The sequence below is a fragment of the Archocentrus centrarchus genome, chromosome 23, assembly GCF_007364275.1.
Source record: "Archocentrus centrarchus isolate MPI-CPG fArcCen1 chromosome 23, fArcCen1, whole genome shotgun sequence".
Taxonomy (NCBI): Eukaryota; Metazoa; Chordata; class Actinopteri; order Cichliformes; family Cichlidae; genus Archocentrus; species Archocentrus centrarchus.
Window position 1 is genome coordinate 445,001 of NC_044368.1, and position 21,321 is coordinate 466,321.

Genomic DNA, 21,321 nt, shown 5'->3' on the forward strand with positions numbered 1-21,321 from the left:
GCCCCCCTCAGGCTGTGTATTTACCCTGCGCACTCCTCAGGAAGCTGTTGGTCTCGGCGTATCTGGACATGTGGACTTCGTAGTCCATCTGCTGCAAGACCCTCTGGTACAGCTGGACCTCGGTGTCTGAGAGCGGGAGTCGACCCGTCAGGACCACGGCCCGGTGCCGGTGGGGGGGCCTCTGAGACGAGAGCTGCACCTGAGATGACAGGAAGCGGTTTGTAACGTCTCTAACGGCTGATTTCACCTGACAGGTGATCACAGAAAACCACTCATCATGAAATCTGTTAGTTTTCCTGCTGACCTGAGGTCGCCCCATCTCTGCTCAGCATGTGAATTAAAATATTAAAATCAATAAAAGAATCTGTGTTGTTTTTATTTAGAGGAGCTGCCTGTCTGTGTTGCTCTGATAAACCTGCAGCTGCTTTGTCCTCCTGCTTTTTAAAGACTGACCAAACTACACGGTTCTCAAAGTTCTTCATCTCCCAGGAGCAGGAGCCAATCTGTGTGTTTTCCAGCACGATGGGGCCCGTTGTCATAGGGCCAAAGTGAACTGTAAGAGGCTCGGAGCTCATCAGTCCATGGATAGGAACCTCCCCGGGTCTTAAAGAGCAGGTGGACACGCAACAGTGATCGGCTCTGAGGAGCCACGAGTGGATCTGCATCCAGCATGAAGAAGAGTGAGCACTGTAACACTGATTCACTGCCAGGAAACAATCGAATCTGACTGTGAACTGTTGGTTTCCTCGTAAATCTGGAGCCTGGTGGCTCTTCAGCTGCTCTCTGTGTTTCCTGCCTGCTGACTGGAGAAAGTGGGTCACCAAAGAAGAAGAAATACAGTCAGGCTGCTTTAGATTCAGCGCCGTCTTCCTGTCAGGGTCACCGGACCAGAACCGAACCGGGCTGATGAAAACTGAAACCCAGCAACCATCGAGCCACATTCCAGACTGATGGAGCGAGTCACATGACCCAAAACATGCAGATCACATGACCCAAAACACCCTGATCCCCTTCTCTGGTTTCTTTCACTGTTTTTCATGGAGCCGACTCGGTGAGCTGAAGCTGAACAAACTGATCTGAGCTCAGCGTTTCACTGCTGTCAGACGAAGATGATCAAAATCATTTTACAGGTAAATTCATTTCAGTGATGATGTCACAGGAAAACATGGAAATCAAATTCACATTTGAATTTAAAACATCAAAGAAATAAAATTCATTTGTTTCCTGCTGAAATAAAGTAAAAAAAAAACTGAACATAAAAATATTTAGATTAGAAATCAGTTCTAATGTTTCAACTGGATTTTAAATAAAGATTTGAAGTTTCATAAATTATATTAAAGTAGGTAAAAGACTCCGCCCATTTTCTGTTGTTCACCATCCAATTCAGCATCGAGGGGTGCTGCAGCTGTCACAGGGCGGGCTTACCTGGACAGGTGAGTGCTTCACAGTCTCATGAGCAGAGAGCTTCATCAGTGAAACATCATCAGCTTCATGTTTCTGTTACATTAACTTTGACCTGCTCAGTGACCCCTCCCCTCACTGGGAGCTGGACTGGGAGCTGGACTGGGTTTTGAATTCAGGTTCATTCCTGAAAGGATTACAAGTTTGTTTCTGGATCTTCTTTGTGGATTTTATGTTGTTTAATCCTCTTAAAGCATCTGTGAGCTTGTCTGTCTTTCAGGCTTCAGGTAAAAGTACGTACTGGTCTGTACTGGTTCCCAGTGCTCATCCTCTGTTCCTGTCAGACTGGATTAAAATAGACCCCTGAGAATCTTCTCCCAGCAGTAAATCCTCACACACTGACTGAAGCTGTGGGGAGGAACCAGAGAACCGAACAGCTGACAGCCAACAGCTGAGAGTCACCTGACACGAGAACCACACTGAACTCTGACCCTAAAGGACTCTCAAAGAAAAACATCCTGAAAAACCTTAAAAGGCCTCATAACAGATGGAGATACCAGGAAAAAGACCCAGAAAATCTCCCCCCAAACACACTGAAATACCCTGAAAGAAAGAAAGACCTGGAGACTTGATAGAACTGGAAACCCAGTAACACTTGGAGTATGACCTATTAAAAGGCCCCATAATACCCAGAGACACCAGCAAATGCCACAGAAGACCCGGAGATACCCTGAAAGACACTGAAATGCTAAAAACACCCCAAAATACACTAAAACACCCCGAAAGACTCAAAGAAAGACTCTGAAACCTCCTGACAGACCGAGAAAGAGCCCATGCTCAGTAAGATCCCAAAACACCAGGAAGCATCCCGAAAGTATTATTGTAGGGTCTTTACCCACAATACAAAGCGCCTTGAGGCGACAGTTTGTTGTGATTTGGCGCTATATAAATAAATAAAATTGAATTGAATTGAATTGAATTGAATTGAATTGAATTGAATTGAATTGAAAGACCCCAAAACACTCTGAAAGAGCAGGAAACCCGCCAGAATAATCTGAACCGCCCTGAAAGAATTCTACATTAGACCTCCGTCTTCAGAGCGGCCTGCACATCGGTGAGGACGACGGAAACGCGCTGTAGGGGAACCAAAGGGCAGCGGGCAGTTTAAGCTCGCTGATGTCATCCAAAAGTGACGTCATGATGTGCTCGAGTAGGTCGGCCTCGACAGGAAACAAGCAAACAAAAAAAGAACGCCAACCACATCGACTCACGTGTAGAAACAGTAACAGCTGACGTCACAGCTCGTGCTGGCTGTAAGCAGCAGAGCGCCACCTTCTGCCTCTGCCAAGTTTTACAGGACTATAAATGCAATAATACAAAATTAAAGCTTTATTGAACTGATGTTTGTTTTACAATAAAGACCAATCAGATGTGTTGATGACATTTTTTTTGTCTTCATTGATAAAAACAGTTAAAGAGCTCAAACTGAAGGATGTGATGAAGTTAGTTTCACTCTGCTGAACGTTTCCTCCTTTCATACTTCTGACTTCCTTCATGATGGTTGAACCTGGATTTGGTGTTTGGGGGGGTTCACTGTCTGTTAAATGCTTTATAAATAAAGATTTACTGCCTGCAGCATGAAGGAGGTGTTACAGTTCTTCTTCTTCGGTGGTGTAAATTGACCCAATTATCAGGTTTTCAGATGAAAGCTCATCAAAGTCTGAGCGTTAATCCAGCGCTGCTCTCTGCACTGAACAAGACGCTCAGTAAATGTGAGAGAGGAGCAGACAGGAGCGTTTACAGCCCCAATAAAACAACCCAAACACTGTGTGTGTGTGTGTGTGTGTGTGTGTGTGTGTGTGTGTGTGTGTGTGTGTGTGTGTGTGTGTGTGTGTGTGTGTGTGTGTGTGTGTGTGTGTGTGTGTTTTTACACTCTTGTTATCTGTCAGAAACTGGATCCTTGTGGCATAAATATTTTTATCAGGGACACTGAGGTCCAGGTCACACTTAAAATACCCAGCACACATACCAATGGGATTGGCTCACTCTGATTGGTCCGTACAGCTGTCAGTCATCCTGTTGTAAAGTAAACACCCCACCCACGGTCATTCAACCGTCTGCCTCTAAAAATACAGCAACAATGAGGCAGAAGGAGCCTCGGCCTCCTCTACCCAGAGGTGGTAAAAGTACTGACATTTTGTACTTAAGTAGAAGTACAAGTACTTGTGTTAAATAATACTTTGGTAAAAGTCAAAGTACTGGTTCAACTTCTTTACTTAAGTAAAAGTAAAAAAGTACAGGCTCTGAAATGTAAAGTAAAGAAAGTAAAAGTAGTTCATTGGAGGACGTTTCTACCTGCTATTTTTGTGTAAAGCTAACTGAACCGCATTATATATTATTGTAATAATATAAAATAATATTACATGAGAACACAAACATTATTCCCATCTAAATTTTAATCCTAATGAATGCACTCAGCTTGAATCTGTTCTGTAGGACACAAACTGTGAAAGGGAATTCAAACCCAGCTCTGTTCTCTGTGTCCTCCATAGTAGAGGGTGACTGTGCCTCCACCTAAACACCAACATGAGGATACTCAGGGGTTAGGGGCCCGACACACGGGGAGCGACGTCGCTCGCTCTTCATTCATTTCCTATGGAGCTTGTGCGATGGACAATCGCTTGCCCTCCTCCAGCTAAGCGACCGGCGACATTCGTGCATGTGAAATTTCGAGCTCGTACACGTAGACGTGCACACGCGACCAGGCGACGCGACACAACAAAGTTGAAAAATGTTCTACTTTTGTCGCTGTCGCGTGGCACTAAACCAATCAGCGAGGGTTTCATTGACTGACCAATGAGCAGAGAGTATGCTACACGCCGCAGTCTGCAATCACTTTCAGCATGAAGGAAAGCATCGATTTAGCTGTGTTTGTTATATGACACTTCACACAGTGATTCTCGACTTACACATAAAAGGCAGCCGTATGGGAACGTGTTGGCACAAGACCAACGTTAAACAGACGGATAGAGAGGACTTTTGTGCTAATATAGGATGAACCCAAGGTTGTCTTTTTCTTTTGTAGAGGAGACTTAACAGCAAGATTTCTGTCAGTTCCATTAAAATCTTCAGACTCATCTTTATTGCCGTGTCTGACACGGACTGCTTTGAAAATGTCTAACCAATCACATTTCTTGGAGATGGAGTGACATGAGAGCGCGATTCGCAATGCTGCCGTCGCTATTGCCTCCCGTGTGTTCAGTTTCACCCCAGTGGCGATGCGGCCCATTTGTCGCTGTCGTTTGTCGCTCCCCGTGTGTCGAGCCCATTACAGTGGGATTCAGAAGGTGGAGGAACCCTAAGATCAGCTGTAGTGGCTCTGCATGGGGAGATGAATCACAGCTTTCTATTGTAGCTGCAGTAAATGATGTTGGTGTGCAGGCTGAGATCAGCTGACCTGCTGCTGCTGCTCTGAGGTTTACTGCTCTGTGTGGATGAACTGAACTCACAAAGATGTAACCCAGTATTTCACAGCTCTCTGAGCTGATCTCCATCCCCTACACTGACAGCATACAGGCTGTAGAAATGTTGGATTCAGTGAATGAATCTCAGCATCAGCAGCTTTGATTCAAACTCATCTCTGCTGCACTGATGTAACCTGTAACTCTGACCATGAACACAGAGCTTTACTGTAAATACAGTACAACAAGCTGACCTGTTTATCACACACTAAACTGCAGTATTTTCATACAATCTCTGAATAACACAGAGTCAGCATACTTCAGTTTATTTTCCAGTCCTTACCTTTAACTCTAACCTCTCTTCTTCCTCTCCTGTCCTCTTTCTCCATCTCTGAGTGAACTTCTCTCTCTTTGCTCTCCCTGAAATACAGCAGCTCTTCTTTTAGCTAGCAGACACACTGTGTGACAAACTGCACACACTTTGTGTGTTTGCTGATATTTGTTGAGCATTTAGAAACGTTGCATTTACCTGCCACATGTTTCTCCCTTCATGCTCGCTCCTCTTCAGTAGCCTAGCTAAGCTGTTTATGTGCCACAGCGCAACTTACGGACTCAGTCCGGCCCGCTGTGACCCCTGATTATAGCGCTATAAATGAGACATTAATTATATGGGTTTGCGTATTTAATCTGCCAGTACGATTGTCTCTTATGTTATTATTCCTCCGTTTAGGCTCAGATCGTTTGACGGCGCACTGACCGGAAATACAAACTTCTCTCTGACGTGTTAAAAAGTAACGAGTCTGTTTGAAAATGTAAGAAGTTTAAAGTACAGATACTTGTGTAAAAATGTAGGGAGTAAAAGTAAAAAGTAGTCAGAAAAATAAATACTCAAGTAAAGTACAGATACCTGAAAAATCTACTTAAGTACAGTAACGAAGTATTTGTACTTCGTTACTTCCCACCTCTGCCTCTAACAGACACATTCAGAAGTCCATTGAGAAATCGTCCATTTAAAGAACTGTTAACTCCACTTTGATGGAAGTTTATCAAATACATTTGAACTGTTTTAGGCAGAGAGAAGCTTTGTGTCCACTTCAGATTGAATAATAAAGTCTATGTGAGAGTCTGTTAGAGTAATAAAGGCTTTGCAGAGCTGTGACAATGAAAGTCTGCTGTTGTTACTGACAGATGAGATTCAGAAATCAGAGTTTTATTGAAATGAGACTTTTTATAGGTTAAAGTCAGGTAGAACGCAGCAGCTGATGATGATGATGTGAAGCCAAAACCTTTCACACCGAGCAGGAAAAATAGTTTAACTTTATCGCCTGTGTGGTGTGGGCAGAAACCCTGAGCTGGGCTGTGCAGGTGCTCACAGGTGATTGGCTCCAGCCTGAGGACCACGCCCTGTTTAAGGAGCCAGGAGGAGCACCACCTGCAGAGGACTGTTGGAGCTCCCTTCACCCACCCAGTGATGGCTGTAAGCTCTTTGTGTTATGTGGACCTCAGCTCACCCTGATGGAAGTCTGCTGAACAACTAATACATTCATATTTATCTGGAAAGCTGCTCCTGTGTGTGCAGCACTTTGAGTCTTTGTGTGGTTTGCTGTGTGACCTGCTGGGACCACAGATGGACACGAGCAGTTTAGATCAGTTTGTTTTCATGTCCATTAACAGGAAGTGTCCCATAACTTTATCGGTGCATCTCACTGAAATGAAGTATTAATCACATGTCGTTACGGACACACACACACACACACACACACACACACACACACACACACACACACACACACACACACACACACACTTTGTACATTCAGGATTTCTATGCAGGTCAAATGACCTGAATGCTTTCACAGCTTTATACCTTCTGTCCACTCCCTCAGAGTGAGCATCCAGATGTTAGTGTGCAGCTGGAGGATTGGCTCCTTAAATGGAGTTTGGTGAGCAGCTTTAAACATTAAACTGAGGCTTGAGGAGAAACTGTCAGGGGTCACTGCAGGTCACTCATGTTACATCACCTGGAGAATGACCTCACCTCAGAGCCAGCCTCTCAGGTAAACTTACCTGTTCGTCTCTCTGCAGAGCCTCCAGAGTACACACGAACCTCCAGGTCAACATCTGGAGAGAGGGCACCTTGTAGCACACACCTGGTCGCACCGGGTCGTCCCCCACCATCAGGTAGAGACACACAGCGAGCCCGAGCAGCAGCAGCAGCAGCAGCAGCAGCAGCAGCGGAGGGCCGGAGCGCCGGCGGAGCAGCATCCCGGCCCCCCGCCGCAGCAGCCCGCCGGCCGCAGTCAGAACGCACCGCATGGTGGGAGGACGAGCTTCACTGCCCCGAACCGCTGCTCATCTTCATCACTTCCATCCGAGCCCTCACAGCCGGATCAGGTCAGGTTTGCATCCACCATGGAGGCTGCGGAGTTTGAGCCCTGTTGTTGGGTTTTTTTTATCCTGAATCCACAGGTGGATGTGCGCGAATCTGCTGTGGTGTCAAACCACCTGATAACCCCTCAGACGTTCAGCTGGGAGCCACACTCCTTAAATCGGACCGAGGTCCCGTGAGGTTTGGGGCCGAGGCGCCGGAAAGCTGAAAGCAAAACTTCAGCCCTTCCAGGACGAAGGAGCGTTTACAAACTCCCTGCGCATTTCCTCCTCTCGGGTCACGCGCTTTAAAACGAGACCGAACTCTGCGCCTTCGTCCCCTCGTTATCCTCCTCCTCCCGACGGTTCCTCTCAGTCCAAAGTGCGCAACGTGTCAGTGTTTTATCCGAAGCGGAGCCGTTAGACGAAGCCTCGCATCAGGCTGGAGCTGCGGCGCAGGAGCGTGGCACGCACACCATCTGGTTTGAGTTAAATCCAGCAGGAGGAGAAGGAGGAGGAGAAGGAGGAGGCTCCGTGGTCAGATTTCAGCTCTTCAGTCCGTCCTCTTCTACTCTCAACTTTTCTACACACAAACAGGATGAAGCAACTTTTCTTTCTCACTCTGTCAGCTGGAGAGTGCTGCCTCTCCGCAGGAGGCCTCCTCCTCCTCCTCCTGTTGCTATTTCAGGCGCGCACACGTGTGCGTGTATCTGAGGGTTAAACGGTTTCACACTGACTCCATCTTTCAAATCTGGCAGCTCGGAGGAAACGCGCTGGCTCGAGCCCGGCTGCTGGACCACGGTGAACCACAGTGGTCTGAATGTTCCAGTTCTCGGGCCAAACTGGATTCGATCCACCTCCACCCCAACCAGACCGAGTCTGGAAACGGACACCGAGCTGCGCAGTCATGAAGGAATTAGCCACAGAGCAGTTTCTGTATCAGGCTGCAAACGTTTATTCCTGCTCTACACTTTTAACATGGAAGTCTATGGGACTAACTCACTGTGGCGCCTCTGCTGGACGGCAGAGGAACTGCAGGTCGGAGGTGGCTCTGGAAAAGAAAGGTCCTCAGACTGAACATCTGGATCACATCTGTGAGAACATCAGCTTTTAAAGCCATCATATTCATGAATGAATGTCCTCTAGAACTTCTCACCCTGCAGATGTTTCCAGCTGTGAGAGCTGCTCATGTAGAGCTGAGATAAAATAAATCACTTTAAATGACTAATAAAGACAAAAAGTATGAAATCTGAGGTTAAACTGGACTTAAGTGAACTAATCCAGACTAACAGAGCTCATTTTAAAGTCTGACATTTAAACCAGACTCTGAACCCCTCTGAAGAACTGGGGGTATAATAGTTTGGGATTTTACATTAGAGTTTAGTTTTAGTTAGTTTTCAGAGCAGTTTTGCTCATTTTTAGTTTTGGTTTCATGCTTAGTTTTCATTCATTTTAGTTTTTCATACTTTGTCAGGTGCAAGAGTGACTATTGTGTAAATCTCGACAAAAGATACTGTTACAAAAATTATATTCAACAACCAAGTGTTCACAATTCAGTTCAATTCAATTCAATTTTATTTATATAGCGCCAAATCACAACAGTCACCTCAAGGTGCTTTGTATTATGGGTAAAGACCCTCCAATAATACAGAGAAAACCCAACAGTCCAAACGACCCCCTATGAGCAGCACTTGGTGACAGTGGGAAGGAAAAACTCCCTTTAACAGGAAGAAACCTCCATCAGAACCAGGCTCAGGGAGGGGGGGTCATCTGCTGAGGGGGGCTGAGGTGAGAGAAAAAAAGACATAAGACAGCAGCACTACGTGCTGAATGGGTGTAACATTAAGGACACTCATGAACATTAACGCAGAAACATAAAGAAAAACATGAAACCCAATAAACTACAATAAACTCTACAATAAAGTTCAGCATCAGTGCAGTAGATTAAAAACACCTACATGTGGTGTTTGACAAAAACAGACTCTTTGAAGGAGTCAAAGGTCAAATCCAGCTGCATCCTGATGTTACCAACACACAACTTGTTGACCTATAATCTGTGAAACATGTGTCAAACATCTCTCATGAATGATATCAGGTCATTATGAGAGAGAAACAGCATTTCTATCACAAGGTAGAAGCTGCACTCAGTTTTGGCAAAGTGACTATATATATATATATATATATATATATATATATATATATATATATATATATATATATATATATATATATATATATATATATATATATAATGATGGTAAAAACTGTCATTGACATTAAAAATGTCTTTTTAAACAGAACTCTGGCTCAGAAGGCTGCAGAAATCACAGCAAATATAACATCTATAAAGATATCTGAAGTGGTCAAAAAGCTCTGGATTGATTATAATGTAGGTACAATAACACAGAATCCTAAAGATTGTTGAAAAACAGGTTATTTCTTCATTTTATATATAAGCATAGGCATAGGAACCCGGGGGGGGGGATGTCTGTCAGGTTTCCAATATGTGTCCCCCCCAATAGTAAACTCATTCCTACGCTCTTGTATATAAGCCCTTCATAAAGCATGCTGACGGCACTCGGTTTACCAATATAAGCAAAGATATTACACATACAAGCACACAAACATCGCACTTTCCCCTCCTTGGTCCTCGCTCTTTGCACTCAGCTTCTTGGCTGCAAACATCTTCGTCCCTCGGCGGGGCTGAACACGTTAACCGCTGCGCGTACCCGTAGCCGCCTTGTGTGCTTCTCGGGTGGCTTTCGTACTGAAAGAAACCCCACGTGGGACTCTGCCGCTCCCTGCAGAGATCGGTCGTTACTTTACGGACCAGCGCGGTAACCACACGAACTCGCGCACACGCACAGTGAGACGCTCCAGCTAAAACTGCTGGAGCGGAAAAAGCATTTCACATCAATCCACGAGGCTTTTAAATAAAATGACAAACAGGAACACGAAGTTCATTTTATCTATAAGTTCGATTCGTTTTAGTTTGGCAAATCCACAATATTTGTTATTGTTTTTTTCCTTTTAATGATAGTTTTTATTTATTTCAGTTAACGAAAATGTTTAACTATAATAAGAAAATCCAAACTCGGAGAGACTGATATCACTGAAGCGCTCCACCATCGGCTGAACACGTGACAGAGACACCAGGAAAAAACAGGACCCCATCCTCAGGTCAGGGCTGCAGAGCCGCACCTCCTGCTGCTGTAACAGCCTGATGGAGATGCTGGTCTCTGTGGCCTCTGAGCTCCTGGACGAGCTTCAGACAGAAGTTCCAGTAAAATGATGAGTGCTGCCACAGGCACAACATGGAGGAAAACATGGGCCTCTGCTTCCTGTGGACGCCCTCAGGAGGTCAAATAAAGACGACATCAGCAGATTTACCAAAACACAACTTTATTGAACTCTTACACACACACACACACACACACACACACACACACACACACATTGTACATTCAGGATTTCTATGCAGATCAAATGACTTGTAATGATTTAGTGCCACCAGGCTTCCATAGTTGTAGTCCAATAACTCGTCCTGTTTGTAGTTTTAATGAATGAGAGGGGAGCACAGCCTCATGGGAATCAATTTCAGCTCTGAGATCAATCTGAGGATCGGGGGGGTAAAGGAGAGAGGAGAAAATCTGAGAAATGAGACAAAAACACCTGGATTACAAACCCGGATTTAGTGATCATAATCCCGGATTCACTAACAGCTCGGGGTCAGCACCCACGCTCACTGAGTCTGAAGTCAGGATTAATAAAGTCTGGATTTTTGTATTCTAAGTAACATTTTCAGTAATACAGAAAAGATCCCGGGCAGAGACGCCGATCCCTTTAAGGCGGAAACGCTTCTGAACGATCAGGCTGTACCGAACGCACTGCAGTGGTGTCCATATTTGCAGGGAGGGGTTTTCAACTACCGGCAGCGAGGTCCCACCCTGACCCTCCACAGGCCGCTTCTACTCCTCGCATAATCCCGACTGTCCCAGAAAAAAGTCAGACTCAAGAAAAAATAATGAAAAAGTTCCATTAGAATTTAGAATTTCAGCATTTTGAGTTTTATAATCTGCAAAGAACAAACATGCCTCATTTATGAAAATTACAACTGTTTAAAATCTGGACTCAAGAAATTTAAGCCTGAATAAAGTTTAAAGCCACTGAATAATCCTGAGTTAATCTGTAAGTCTGGATTTTCAGATTTAAATCCATTACAAAGGCAGGTTAATCGTGAGGCTTTACAGTTCTGTTTTCCTGCATCGTTTGTCATAAAGGGGGGAAAAAAAAAAGAGGAAAAAGATGGATTTCAACAGGATAAATTCAGGATTATTAAAGTCAGAGCTGTGAGAACTCTGATGTTGTTCATATAAAAAAAATATTTAAAACTGTTTAGGACAAGATGAAGACAATGGAGGTAATGTTTTGATGAGGCTTTATTTTCAGGGACCTGAGATGAGCCCAGTCAAAGTCAGGATTAGTGAAGTCGGGACTTTGGGATTAAAGTGACAAAGTTTAAACCTGTCAAACTAAAGTCAGGCTGTGAGCTTTAAATCCCGACTTTAGGGGCGTTCGCTTCGACTCAGACGAAAACCTGGTTTTCCTCTCAGAGCTGAAAGCACTTCCTCCACGCAGCTTTGGCCCCTCCGCGTCTGCCCAGCGTGCCATCGGTGTGGTTTTCATGAGCCGCCCGCTGACCTCTGACCTCAGCCGCCTCTCAGGTTAAATGGCGGTGTGTCTATTTGTGGCGGCTGCCCCTCCTCTTCATGGCGGCCGTGCACTGAGGGCAATACCACTTCCCCTTCGGAGCCTCCGTCAGGCCGACGCAGCCGTAGTGGAACCACTCGATCGGACACTGAGGACACGCAGACACGATCAATACATAGACTGCGCGCACACACGTCACTGAAACAGCTCGAACGGCAGGAAAACATCGAACAGAAACAGAACACAAAAGCAGAAACACTCACGTCTGTGTTGTCACAGCCAACCATCTCTCCATAGGAAACCTGAAACACAAGAGGAGGAGGAGTTACCATCAGTGCAGGAGGCGTCATCAATGATTGGGTTGTCAGTGAAGCTCCTGGCGTGCGTGTACCTGGTTACAGATGCAGTATCGGGGCTCGTTGGGGTCGTAGGTCCAGTCCACCTGACTGTTGGCCTCGGCCTCAGGCAGCACCGACGCCTGCTGGGAGAGCTCCTGGGCGAGGGCAGATGACGAAGAACATGAGGACAGCGAGGAGGAGGAGGATGACGAAGACGACTGATGATTGGAAGACTTGATGCTGCTCCTGGAAAACAGAAGAAGAGTGAGCCTTTCTGTCTGCGCTGAGCCTCTGGGGAGGGGGGGGTAAGACAACAGCCTTACTTAGACTTGCGTCCTCGGGAGTCAGAGGTGGTGCTGGGGGTGAGGGTCTGGGTGAGGGTGGAGGCGAGGGCGGAGGAGGAGAAACCGGCCGTGCTGTCGCGGGACAGAGCGAAGTCTCTGCCCAGCTGAAAGTCGTTGTTTTTGATGGCCTCGTAGCTCGCTTTGAGGCTCGACGTCCGCCGGCCCTCCTTCATCTGAGTCACACAGAGAGGATCAGAAGGTTATCACAGGTCGCTTTAAGCCACGTTAACGAGATACACGCAGGAAAAACCGAACCCGGAAAACCAGACTGACAGAATCTGTGACCACCGTCTGCATGTTTCCTCCGAGCTCCAGCAGAGATAATAAAACTCAAGCTCCTGAATCAATAATAATCATGTCACATTCAGAGCAGGTGAACAGGACAGGAAGTCATCAGATGCCTCCGGTGGGTTTCTGAGGTGCAGTCAGCAAAGACCCACAAGCCTTCTATTCAACTACAGAACACCCACCCACATTTCCCCACCCCTCTTAAAATCTGCTAGTTGTGCCCTCTGACACACTGGAGCAAGAGGAGTGTCAGCTTCATGCCTGAATCACATGGAAACGGCAATTAAACCTTCGATGAGTAATCAGAGAGCAAAAGACATTTTCTTTAAAGTAAAAAATAAAAAGTGAAGCTCCACCCCTTCTCTGACTGGTTTTCCTCTCACCTGAGCTGTGGCTTGCACCGCCTGTGCGGCAGCCATGGTGATGGCGCCGGCTCCGGCCCCGGGCCCTGGGGGCAGCGAGCTCAGGTTGTAGGAGGCCAGAGGCTGGGAGGAGTTTACGCTGTACACATTGTTGGTGGATGAGGACGTGCTGTTGGTACGGCAGCCTGCGGAGGACACACAAGGACAGGTGAGACGAGGTGCACAGTCACAGGTGAGGGTCAGACTGCACTGGTGAGGGTGCGGCTCCTACCTGGCGTGTTCTCCTTAGATGCGTCTGATGTGAGCGTAGAGAGCAGAGCTTCAGACTTGAACTTCTTCTCGGGGACGTGTTCCGTGGTGTGATGAGTCGGGGTGCTGTACTTCCTCTCTGAGATGACACAAACACAATCAGCTGCTGCTTCCTGTTTTACACTGAAAATCACCTCAGGACGGACAGAAAACCATCATGGACGTTCACACAGTTTAGATCTGACACCATGCATGAACAGCGGTGTGGCTGGGATCAACTCTAGCAGGTCATTTTGGTGATAAACCACCACAAATAACTCAAAGTGACGCTCGTGGTAACACGGGGCTGTTCTGATGTCACAAGATCGACCTGAACTGCAGTGCAACACTTCCTGCCTTGTTTACATCAGCAGGCCAGTTTTAAGCGGCTCTTCGCTGCGAGCGACTGAGCTGTGCGGTTCTGGATTTTCAACTGCAACATGAGAAACAACTATTCACTAAACTTTCCTCCCTGTGACTAAAGATTTCAGACTTAAAAGTTTTAATTTCTTATTTTCAGATTAATGACTCAGACATTGAAAACATATTCAGGGCCTGCAGGATTTCTGTAAATCAATCAGCTGGCTGATAAATATTGATTAGGAAGGGTTAGAGGAGCAGACGCCGATCTAAGCAGCAGAGAACAAACTGCATTACAACGAAGCGCTGAAGACGGTGTGTACTCACTCTCTGTGGCGGCGTGCGAGTGGACGTGGTGGTTATTGACGGGCTGTGATGGGCTGTCCATCTCCAGCGATCCTGAGCACAGACACACGACAGGAAGTCAGGCACACGACAGGAAGTCAGGCACACGACAGGAAGTCAGGCACACGCCTGTCAATCGGAATCAAAGAGCCACTCACGTCTCTCCAGGATTTCAGTGATGCCGGCGTTGTCGGCCTCCAGCTCCATCTTAAACTTGGCCAGTTCCTGGTCCAGTTTCCGCAGGTGACGGTCCACCTGAGAACAAACAGGAAACATCAGCCACGCTCTGACAGAGGGTGCTTTTCTGTGACATATGAATACTAAATGTTGGACTGAAGGACATCTTGATGTGTATTTAATCTCACAGAGGAGTGACTGATTGACCGATCAGAGATCAATCAGTGGGATGTTTGTGTTTAGCTGGTATAGTTCAGTGATGTGGTCTTGCTCTCAGACTGCAGAATAAATTCATTTTTAAAATACATGCTTATTTTTTTTTTTAGTGACAGGCAGAGCTCTTCTTCTCTGCCTGTTTTAAAGGCTCTTTCTGCCATCTAGTGGCAGCTGTGTGGAATATATGAGCTTTGATGTTAATGCTGCTAAACCTGAAATGCACACCTTTCCCTTTCTGTGATCACCTGAGGGACACCTGAAGGAAACTTTACTCACCAGGTCATAGATCTGATTGGCCAGCTGAACTTTCTCATCTGCATCTTCCAGAGCTTTGTAGTAATCCTGATACACACACACACACACACACACACACACACACACACACACACACACACACACACAGGGGTCCAGTCAGGTCTAACCCATCCTCCAAATACACAAACACACACACACCAAGACTCCGCTTCCTCTAACCTTTTTAATGACCTCCATCTGCTCCTCCCTCCACTCCGGTTTGTTCTTCTTGGCATTGACGAAGAACTCGATGACTTTCTGCTCCAGCTGATCCGTGGCATCTGAAAGAACAAACAGGGAATGAGAGAAGCCACGAAAACAGCCACAGTGTCCACTTCAACAGGAAACAGTGTGTGATTTTAACCATCACGTCTGGAACGTCTGAGCCTGAGGTGGGCCTGCCATCTTCAGGTTCACGTTTCTCTGAGGTTAAAAAGCAGATTTAAGTTTTGTCGTACATCCTAAATTTAGTCTTCAGCATCCAAACTGAAGGGAAATGATTTTTATTCCAAAAAGATTGAAGTTTTCTGCTTCAATCTGAAAACAAGTAACGTTTCACGTGCTGAATGACTGACGTCAAGCTTACACAGGACCACTCCGATCACCCATCAGGTTGGTGTTCATGAAACTCATTATTCTCAGTCTTTTTTTCTCTAGAAACTCTAACAGATTTAAAATCATCTCACATATTTTTGTGAAGCTGAACCATGTGATCATTCTCACTAACCAGCATCTAACTTTAAATTCCCATTTCGGACCAGAGGAATTCCCCCTTAAACGTCCACAGAGGATTCCTTTACGATCCTGAGTGCGGCCCTCCATCGTCTCGTTCTTCCCTCAGATGTAATTTTGTGTTTCCTGTATGTTGCGTCACAAACGCAGCAGCTCATCTCACTGTGAGATCTGAAAATGCAGATTTATTCTGAGCCTGAAGCTCATCGTTCAGCTGTTAAAACATCGAAGCTACCTGTCTGAGGATTCACCTGGTCCACACTAACCTGACTGGGACCGCCCTCTGGTGAGTGCGTTCCTGTCAGCTGATGCAAATTTCAGTGTCAGGTCCAAGTTTGTGAGAAACTTCCAGATGTGAGCTCGACATTGACCTTCGTCTGGATAATATTTTAGGGCTGCTTGATTATGGTTAAAAAAAATAAAGATAAAAAAATAACCACAATTATTTTGGTCAATATTGAAATCACGATTATTTAACAAGATTACTCAGTGACTCTGTAAACACACCGTATTAATAAATTGAAAAAAAAAAAAAATATATATATACACAAATAAAATATAAAAATATCAGTAAATATAAACTAATATAAATACATTATAAATTGAACAAATAAATAGATTAAGGCTGCAACTAAAGATTATTTTGGTAGTTGAAATAATCTGTCAATTTTTTTTAATCGGTTAATTGATTAGTCAACAATTATTTCAATCTTACCTCACCTGTTAACATCACCTTGTTCGCTTCTCACAAATAAAATAATGACCCATAAAAATACAAGTTTGAAACTAGCCCAGTGTATTTTTAATGTGACCATTACAATAAATATCAAACAAACAAAGCATATTAAAGTAAATGCAAATTTTATTTTTAAATCAAAATATAATGTGTCTCTGTCCAAAAGTTCAAATAAGGCTTCAAATCAAATCAAACGGCTGAAAAGTTTACAGATGAGTTCATGCAGAGGTTTATTATTCAGAATGAAGGCTGATATTAATGTGAGGAAACAAACAGGAGCCACCGCAGCTGCTCATGTTGTCCTTCACTCCTTAGCTAACATCACTGAGATGGTGGCGCTCAGCAAACATCATCCATGAGAGCTCGTTTCTGACAGGTAAGCTAACAGAGACATACCTGTACAAACATTAACAGGTATCAGCAACACACTGATGTCACAGCTCCAGGGTGCCAGCGTTTTAAACGCTCAGCACTGCAGAGATGCTGCCGTGGAAGGAAAGCTCTGCATTCAGCTTTATTTTAGTTTCACACCTTTGACAGTCTGTCTGCATTCTCCTTCATTTTCTCCTCCCTCCTCTCTGCTCCACCAGTGTTATTTTGTTCGTTATGTTCTTCTTTGTTGGTACTGTTGTTACTGGCAGACAATAGAGGCAACACTGCCCCCATACCTTCCTGCAGTGTATTGCAATTACAAAATCACATAAGCGGAAGAAAATAAACAGAAATATAAGACTTAAATCAGTGTTTTTGAGACATTAACTTTTTTTTTTTTTTTTTTTTTATTTAACCAGGAAAAACACAGTGAGATTAAAATCCCTTTTTCAAGTGTCCAGGGCATCAGGACAAATGTAAATAGAAAAACTTCGGCGAGTTTTTCAGAAGCAATTGCTTGAGAGACTGAAGAAAAAAATAAATAACAAAAAAAGAGGCTGTCCAGGGGGATTCCACCTATATTATAGCAAAATAAAAATCACAGAAACTACACACCCTCATCTGATCAGAAACCCGCTTTTTTTCGCAAGACCGCTTCAGCGTATTATCAGAGGCTCCAAACATGTGACCTCCGAGAACGTCGCTGGGTTATGACGCAGTGACTATAACATACCTACTTTAACTTTAAGGATATTAACATCCATCCTTTCATTATTCTCTTTATTCCGCTAGTCGTGTTTTGTCCTGGACGGCGGTTTCCCGAAACTTTTCATATTCCTCATACTCGCTGATGATGGAACAGGTTAGTTGTCAAGCTGTCCGTTTTCTTACAAAGTCTGCAAACTGCAAACCACCACCTCGCCTAGGAATTAAGGCGGTAGACTGCGAGGTTGGCGATGTCTGAAATTCCTCCCCTGGCGCTCTGTGTTCACTCATTTCCAGCCTTAGGTGTGTTGGTCAGGCAGTTATGCTAGCGCACAGTACGGGCACTCTCAATGCATGTGCAGCAGCCTATAAAAGCATAAAGTAGTGAACGTGTGGAGCCGAGGCGTTTGATTTTTTTTTTTTTTCCTAATTAGCATACTCAATAATGTCAGCTTGCACATCCAAGTTATTAAGACCAAATAAATTTGCTCACATTTTAGTGTCACAGCATCCTGACAGATCCTGTGTTCAAAGGTTTGGTATTAACATTGGCAGGTTTCCGGGGTTTTCCGCTGTGGTGCCAATTACACCCACACAGCAAATATTGGCAGGGACGTGTCTCTACAGTCCCTGCCTAATTCTACGCCCCTGATTCCAGTCAGGCTGGCCCATCATAGACCAGAGAAATCAGAAAACATGTTCAGCTACAGATTAAATCAGAATTATTCAGGCCGGGCACTGGGGTGGCTCAGAGGTTGAGTAAGCAACCATATACATATGCCACGTAGCGGTGCAGGTGGCGCAGGTTCGAGTCCAGGCCTGTCGCCATTTCCCGCGTGGCTTCCTCTTCCTATCTCTCCTCCCAATTTCCTGTCACTCTCCACTGTTAATTAAGCCGCTGTGGCCAAAAAAAAATTCAGACTGACACAGCAGATACTGGTTATACTGGCAGCTCTGCAGTGTTTGTGTTGTGGATGGTGCAGAATCCACCGTGCAGCAAATGTATGTTAATCACCTTGTGGTCATGTCCTGCTGTTTTACCTGTGGTGCAGCAGACAGAAACAAATAAAACGCCGGGAATTTTTCCCTCCCGGGCCAGTTTTCTTTTTCTCGGGTCTGAACACATTTGTGCCTCAAGTTTTTCCACTTCTTTGTTCCCTCATGTCCATCCCGGTAGTTTCAGCGATCTCACTCCAGGAATTTGGTGAGTCCTTATATCAATGCTGTGATTATTATTCCTTATATTGAGACGATGATTGTTATTTTTTCACTATTAAATTAAATAACTGTGGCATAAAAGTTTCCAGAAATTGACGGGACGAACCAACGCTGCAGAACAGGCCAATGACGATCATTCCAAGCTGCATAGTTACATTTCTCAGGAAGTACAGGTCAGGTTACAGCATAGACATCCCACTCAATAATTAATAATACACCTGCACAAGCACAAGTGAAACATCGCTTGCCACTTACATTACGTTGTAGGCCCAGCAAAGACTCAATGCATGAATCAGGAACAAGAACATACGGAGCGTAATAACGTTTTTTGTCAATTAAACTGTTCTGTGATTGTTTGGAGCCAAAAATTAAGGATCGAAGGTTTAACAACCAAAACTCATTAAAATGAGGACTGAAAACGTCGTCTTATAAAACAGGATGTACTTTGGGATAAATGCAACATTTCCTATAGCTCACTATCTGATGCCACTCAACTGAGTGAAGTCTTTGGATTCTGGACACAGAACAAGAAACCTGGAAACCCATGGCCCTAAAATGATCTGATAGATTAAGATTAAGATAGTGTTTATTTGTATAAACACTATTGGGGGAAGTATGTATTTTTACACTGCTACAGCCGACGTTACTCAAACACACACTTCCAGCTGCCTCTTCCTCTCCGGTTCACACTTTCCCAGCTAAAAATCACCATTCTGCAGCCCGCCTGCAGGTACAGATGTTCCTCAGCTGTTTGCTGATGTTTAAAGAAAGGAGGACCACATGTGAGCGCTGACAGACAGACACACACACACTCTGACAGCTTTCTGAACAAAACGAGCAATAAATAATAAACTGGCTGTCAGTGACCCTGAGGTCCGATGTCAGTGGTCGTGTAAGTGACCCTGCAGATGGATGCCAGTGAGGGACCCTGCGGTCGATTGCTGAGCTTCAGTCTGGTGCTGGTGTCTGCCGGTTTCTCCTGCAGCCTCAGCCCGTTAGCCGCCTATGCTAACATGTGCTAACTAACTAAGCGCGGCTCCGGCGGTCACCGGCACCGGGACGCGGCTCCGCTGCTCGGACACTGCCGGCGGGGCTGCCCGCTTTGTGTGCGCGCCGCACCGCGCGTGTCGCCGGTGTGGTGTGGCAGGTGTGTGTCGCCGTTAGCGGCGGGGCTGTACGTACTCTGAACCTGCAGGTCCATCTCCCTCATTTCCGTAAACCTGTCGCGGAGATCCATGGGTAGCTGCTCGATCACTGCCAGGAGAAGAAAAGGCGGTTACCTGCTAGCACGGCTAGGCTAACGGCCGGAGTGCACCGGCCGATAAATAACACACATTTAACGCACAACACAGCCCTAAAGTACGGCTGCCGCTTCGGAGCAGTCCCATACTCACTCTCTAGGTAGTCCTCTAGGTACAGCATCGTGTTTAATTTTGGGTTTCCGCGGTTTTCGCCAACAATTCTCTGCTTTCAATATGGCGCCGCCAGCCACCGTCTGCTCAGAAAAAATACCCCGAAAAAAGGAGGTCACAGAGGTTGACGCAAACGGCTGCCCGAGCTCCGATTGGTTCAAATGTAGGCGGACGTTGATGAACGACCACAGGACAGATGCATCATGGGGGTTGTATTTTAATGTGTGTTTATGTCGTTTGCGCAGTAAAATGATCCTCTTTTTTACTTATTTATTTCTTTGTTTGTTTACAAAATAAAATGCGAGTTTCGGGGATTTAATTACGTTCCCTTTCAACACTAAAGTCTGCTGTAAGCAAATTAAAAAATTAATTTTTTTACATGACTCTTTGAATGGAGAAAGTGCATCTTTCTAAAACCTTTGCTTGGCTGTAGTTTCATTTCTACTGTACAATAACACAAAGAGCTTTTTTGAATGACCAACTGATGATGAAAATTAGATTTGGAACTTTTACTTTTGTTTTTATTTCTTTTCTGCAAAACTATGTGGACAGAAAGTACAAAACAAATAGCAGGAAAATACTCCATGTCACCATGTCTGTCCAGATGTTTTGGTCATGTACTACATGTTGTACTCGTGTTTCGGCTGCATGTACTAGTTTAGTCCATTTAAAGTATGTGGACAAACAATAAAAGTTGTCTGCTATCTCTGCCCATATACTGTTGTATTTTCACAAGTTGAGCTTAACTTATTCAGCTATACCCCCAATTTATGCGACTTTAGTTATTCATAAAGGGAACAGTGAATCTCTATTTTATGATTATATGTTACTGATCACGTTATATCAATACTGACACGGGCAAGTTTCTGTCTACATACTTTTGGACATATCCGGTCATTATCGTCCACATATTTTTGGTCAAAAGTGTGCGGACAGAAACCGAACAAACAGCCTAAATGAGCAAAATTATGTGGACACGAACAACGTGTTGCGCTGCGCTTACGTGGTGGTTTGTGTCCACATACATTTGGTCATCTTTCTCTGCGAGTGATGTGTCCGGCAGTGCCCGCATATTCTGTAATAATAATAATAATAATCATAATCATAATCATAATAATCATAAATGGGCAGAGTCATAAAGTATATGGACACAAATTACAACGTAGCCTTATTTTGGCCGCATATTCGTGTCCAA

At 44.9% G+C, this 21,321-nt stretch overlaps 2 protein-coding genes across 4 annotated transcripts in view; both read right to left on the reverse strand.

Annotated features, from left to right (window-relative positions):
• Positions 1–7,178, reverse strand: part of cped1 (cadherin-like and PC-esterase domain containing 1) — a 30,927-nt gene extending 23,749 nt beyond the window's left edge. The window contains exons 1-2 of the mRNA XM_030720694.1: positions 6,930–7,178; positions 25–199 (exon numbers count right to left, since the gene is read on the reverse strand). Coding sequence (XP_030576554.1) covers positions 25–199; positions 6,930–7,178 — 424 coding nt within the window. The remainder of the gene's footprint in view (positions 1–24; positions 200–6,929) is intronic.
• Positions 7,179–10,642: 3,464 nt separating this feature from the next.
• On the reverse strand, positions 10,643–20,269 carry ing3 (inhibitor of growth family, member 3). 3 transcript variants are annotated; one of them, XM_030720214.1, is made up of 12 exons: positions 20,109–20,269; positions 19,897–19,968; positions 15,132–15,232; positions 14,934–14,999; positions 14,423–14,519; positions 14,247–14,318; positions 13,543–13,659; positions 13,293–13,456; positions 12,601–12,794; positions 12,331–12,523; positions 12,203–12,241; positions 10,643–10,843 (listed from the first exon to the last, which is right to left on the reverse strand). In XM_030720214.1, exons 1-12 carry the CDS (start codon positions 20,134–20,136, stop codon positions 10,712–10,714), a joined length of 1,275 nt encoding a protein of 424 aa, XP_030576074.1. In that variant the 5' UTR covers positions 20,137–20,269; the 3' UTR covers positions 10,643–10,711. The 3 variants fall into 3 exon arrangements, with proteins under 3 accessions (XP_030576074.1, XP_030576077.1, XP_030576076.1); XM_030720216.1 differs by lacking the exon at positions 10,643–10,843 and adding an exon at positions 11,651–12,087; XM_030720217.1 differs by lacking the exon at positions 14,934–14,999.
• Between the last annotated feature and the right edge of the window lie 1,052 nt (positions 20,270–21,321).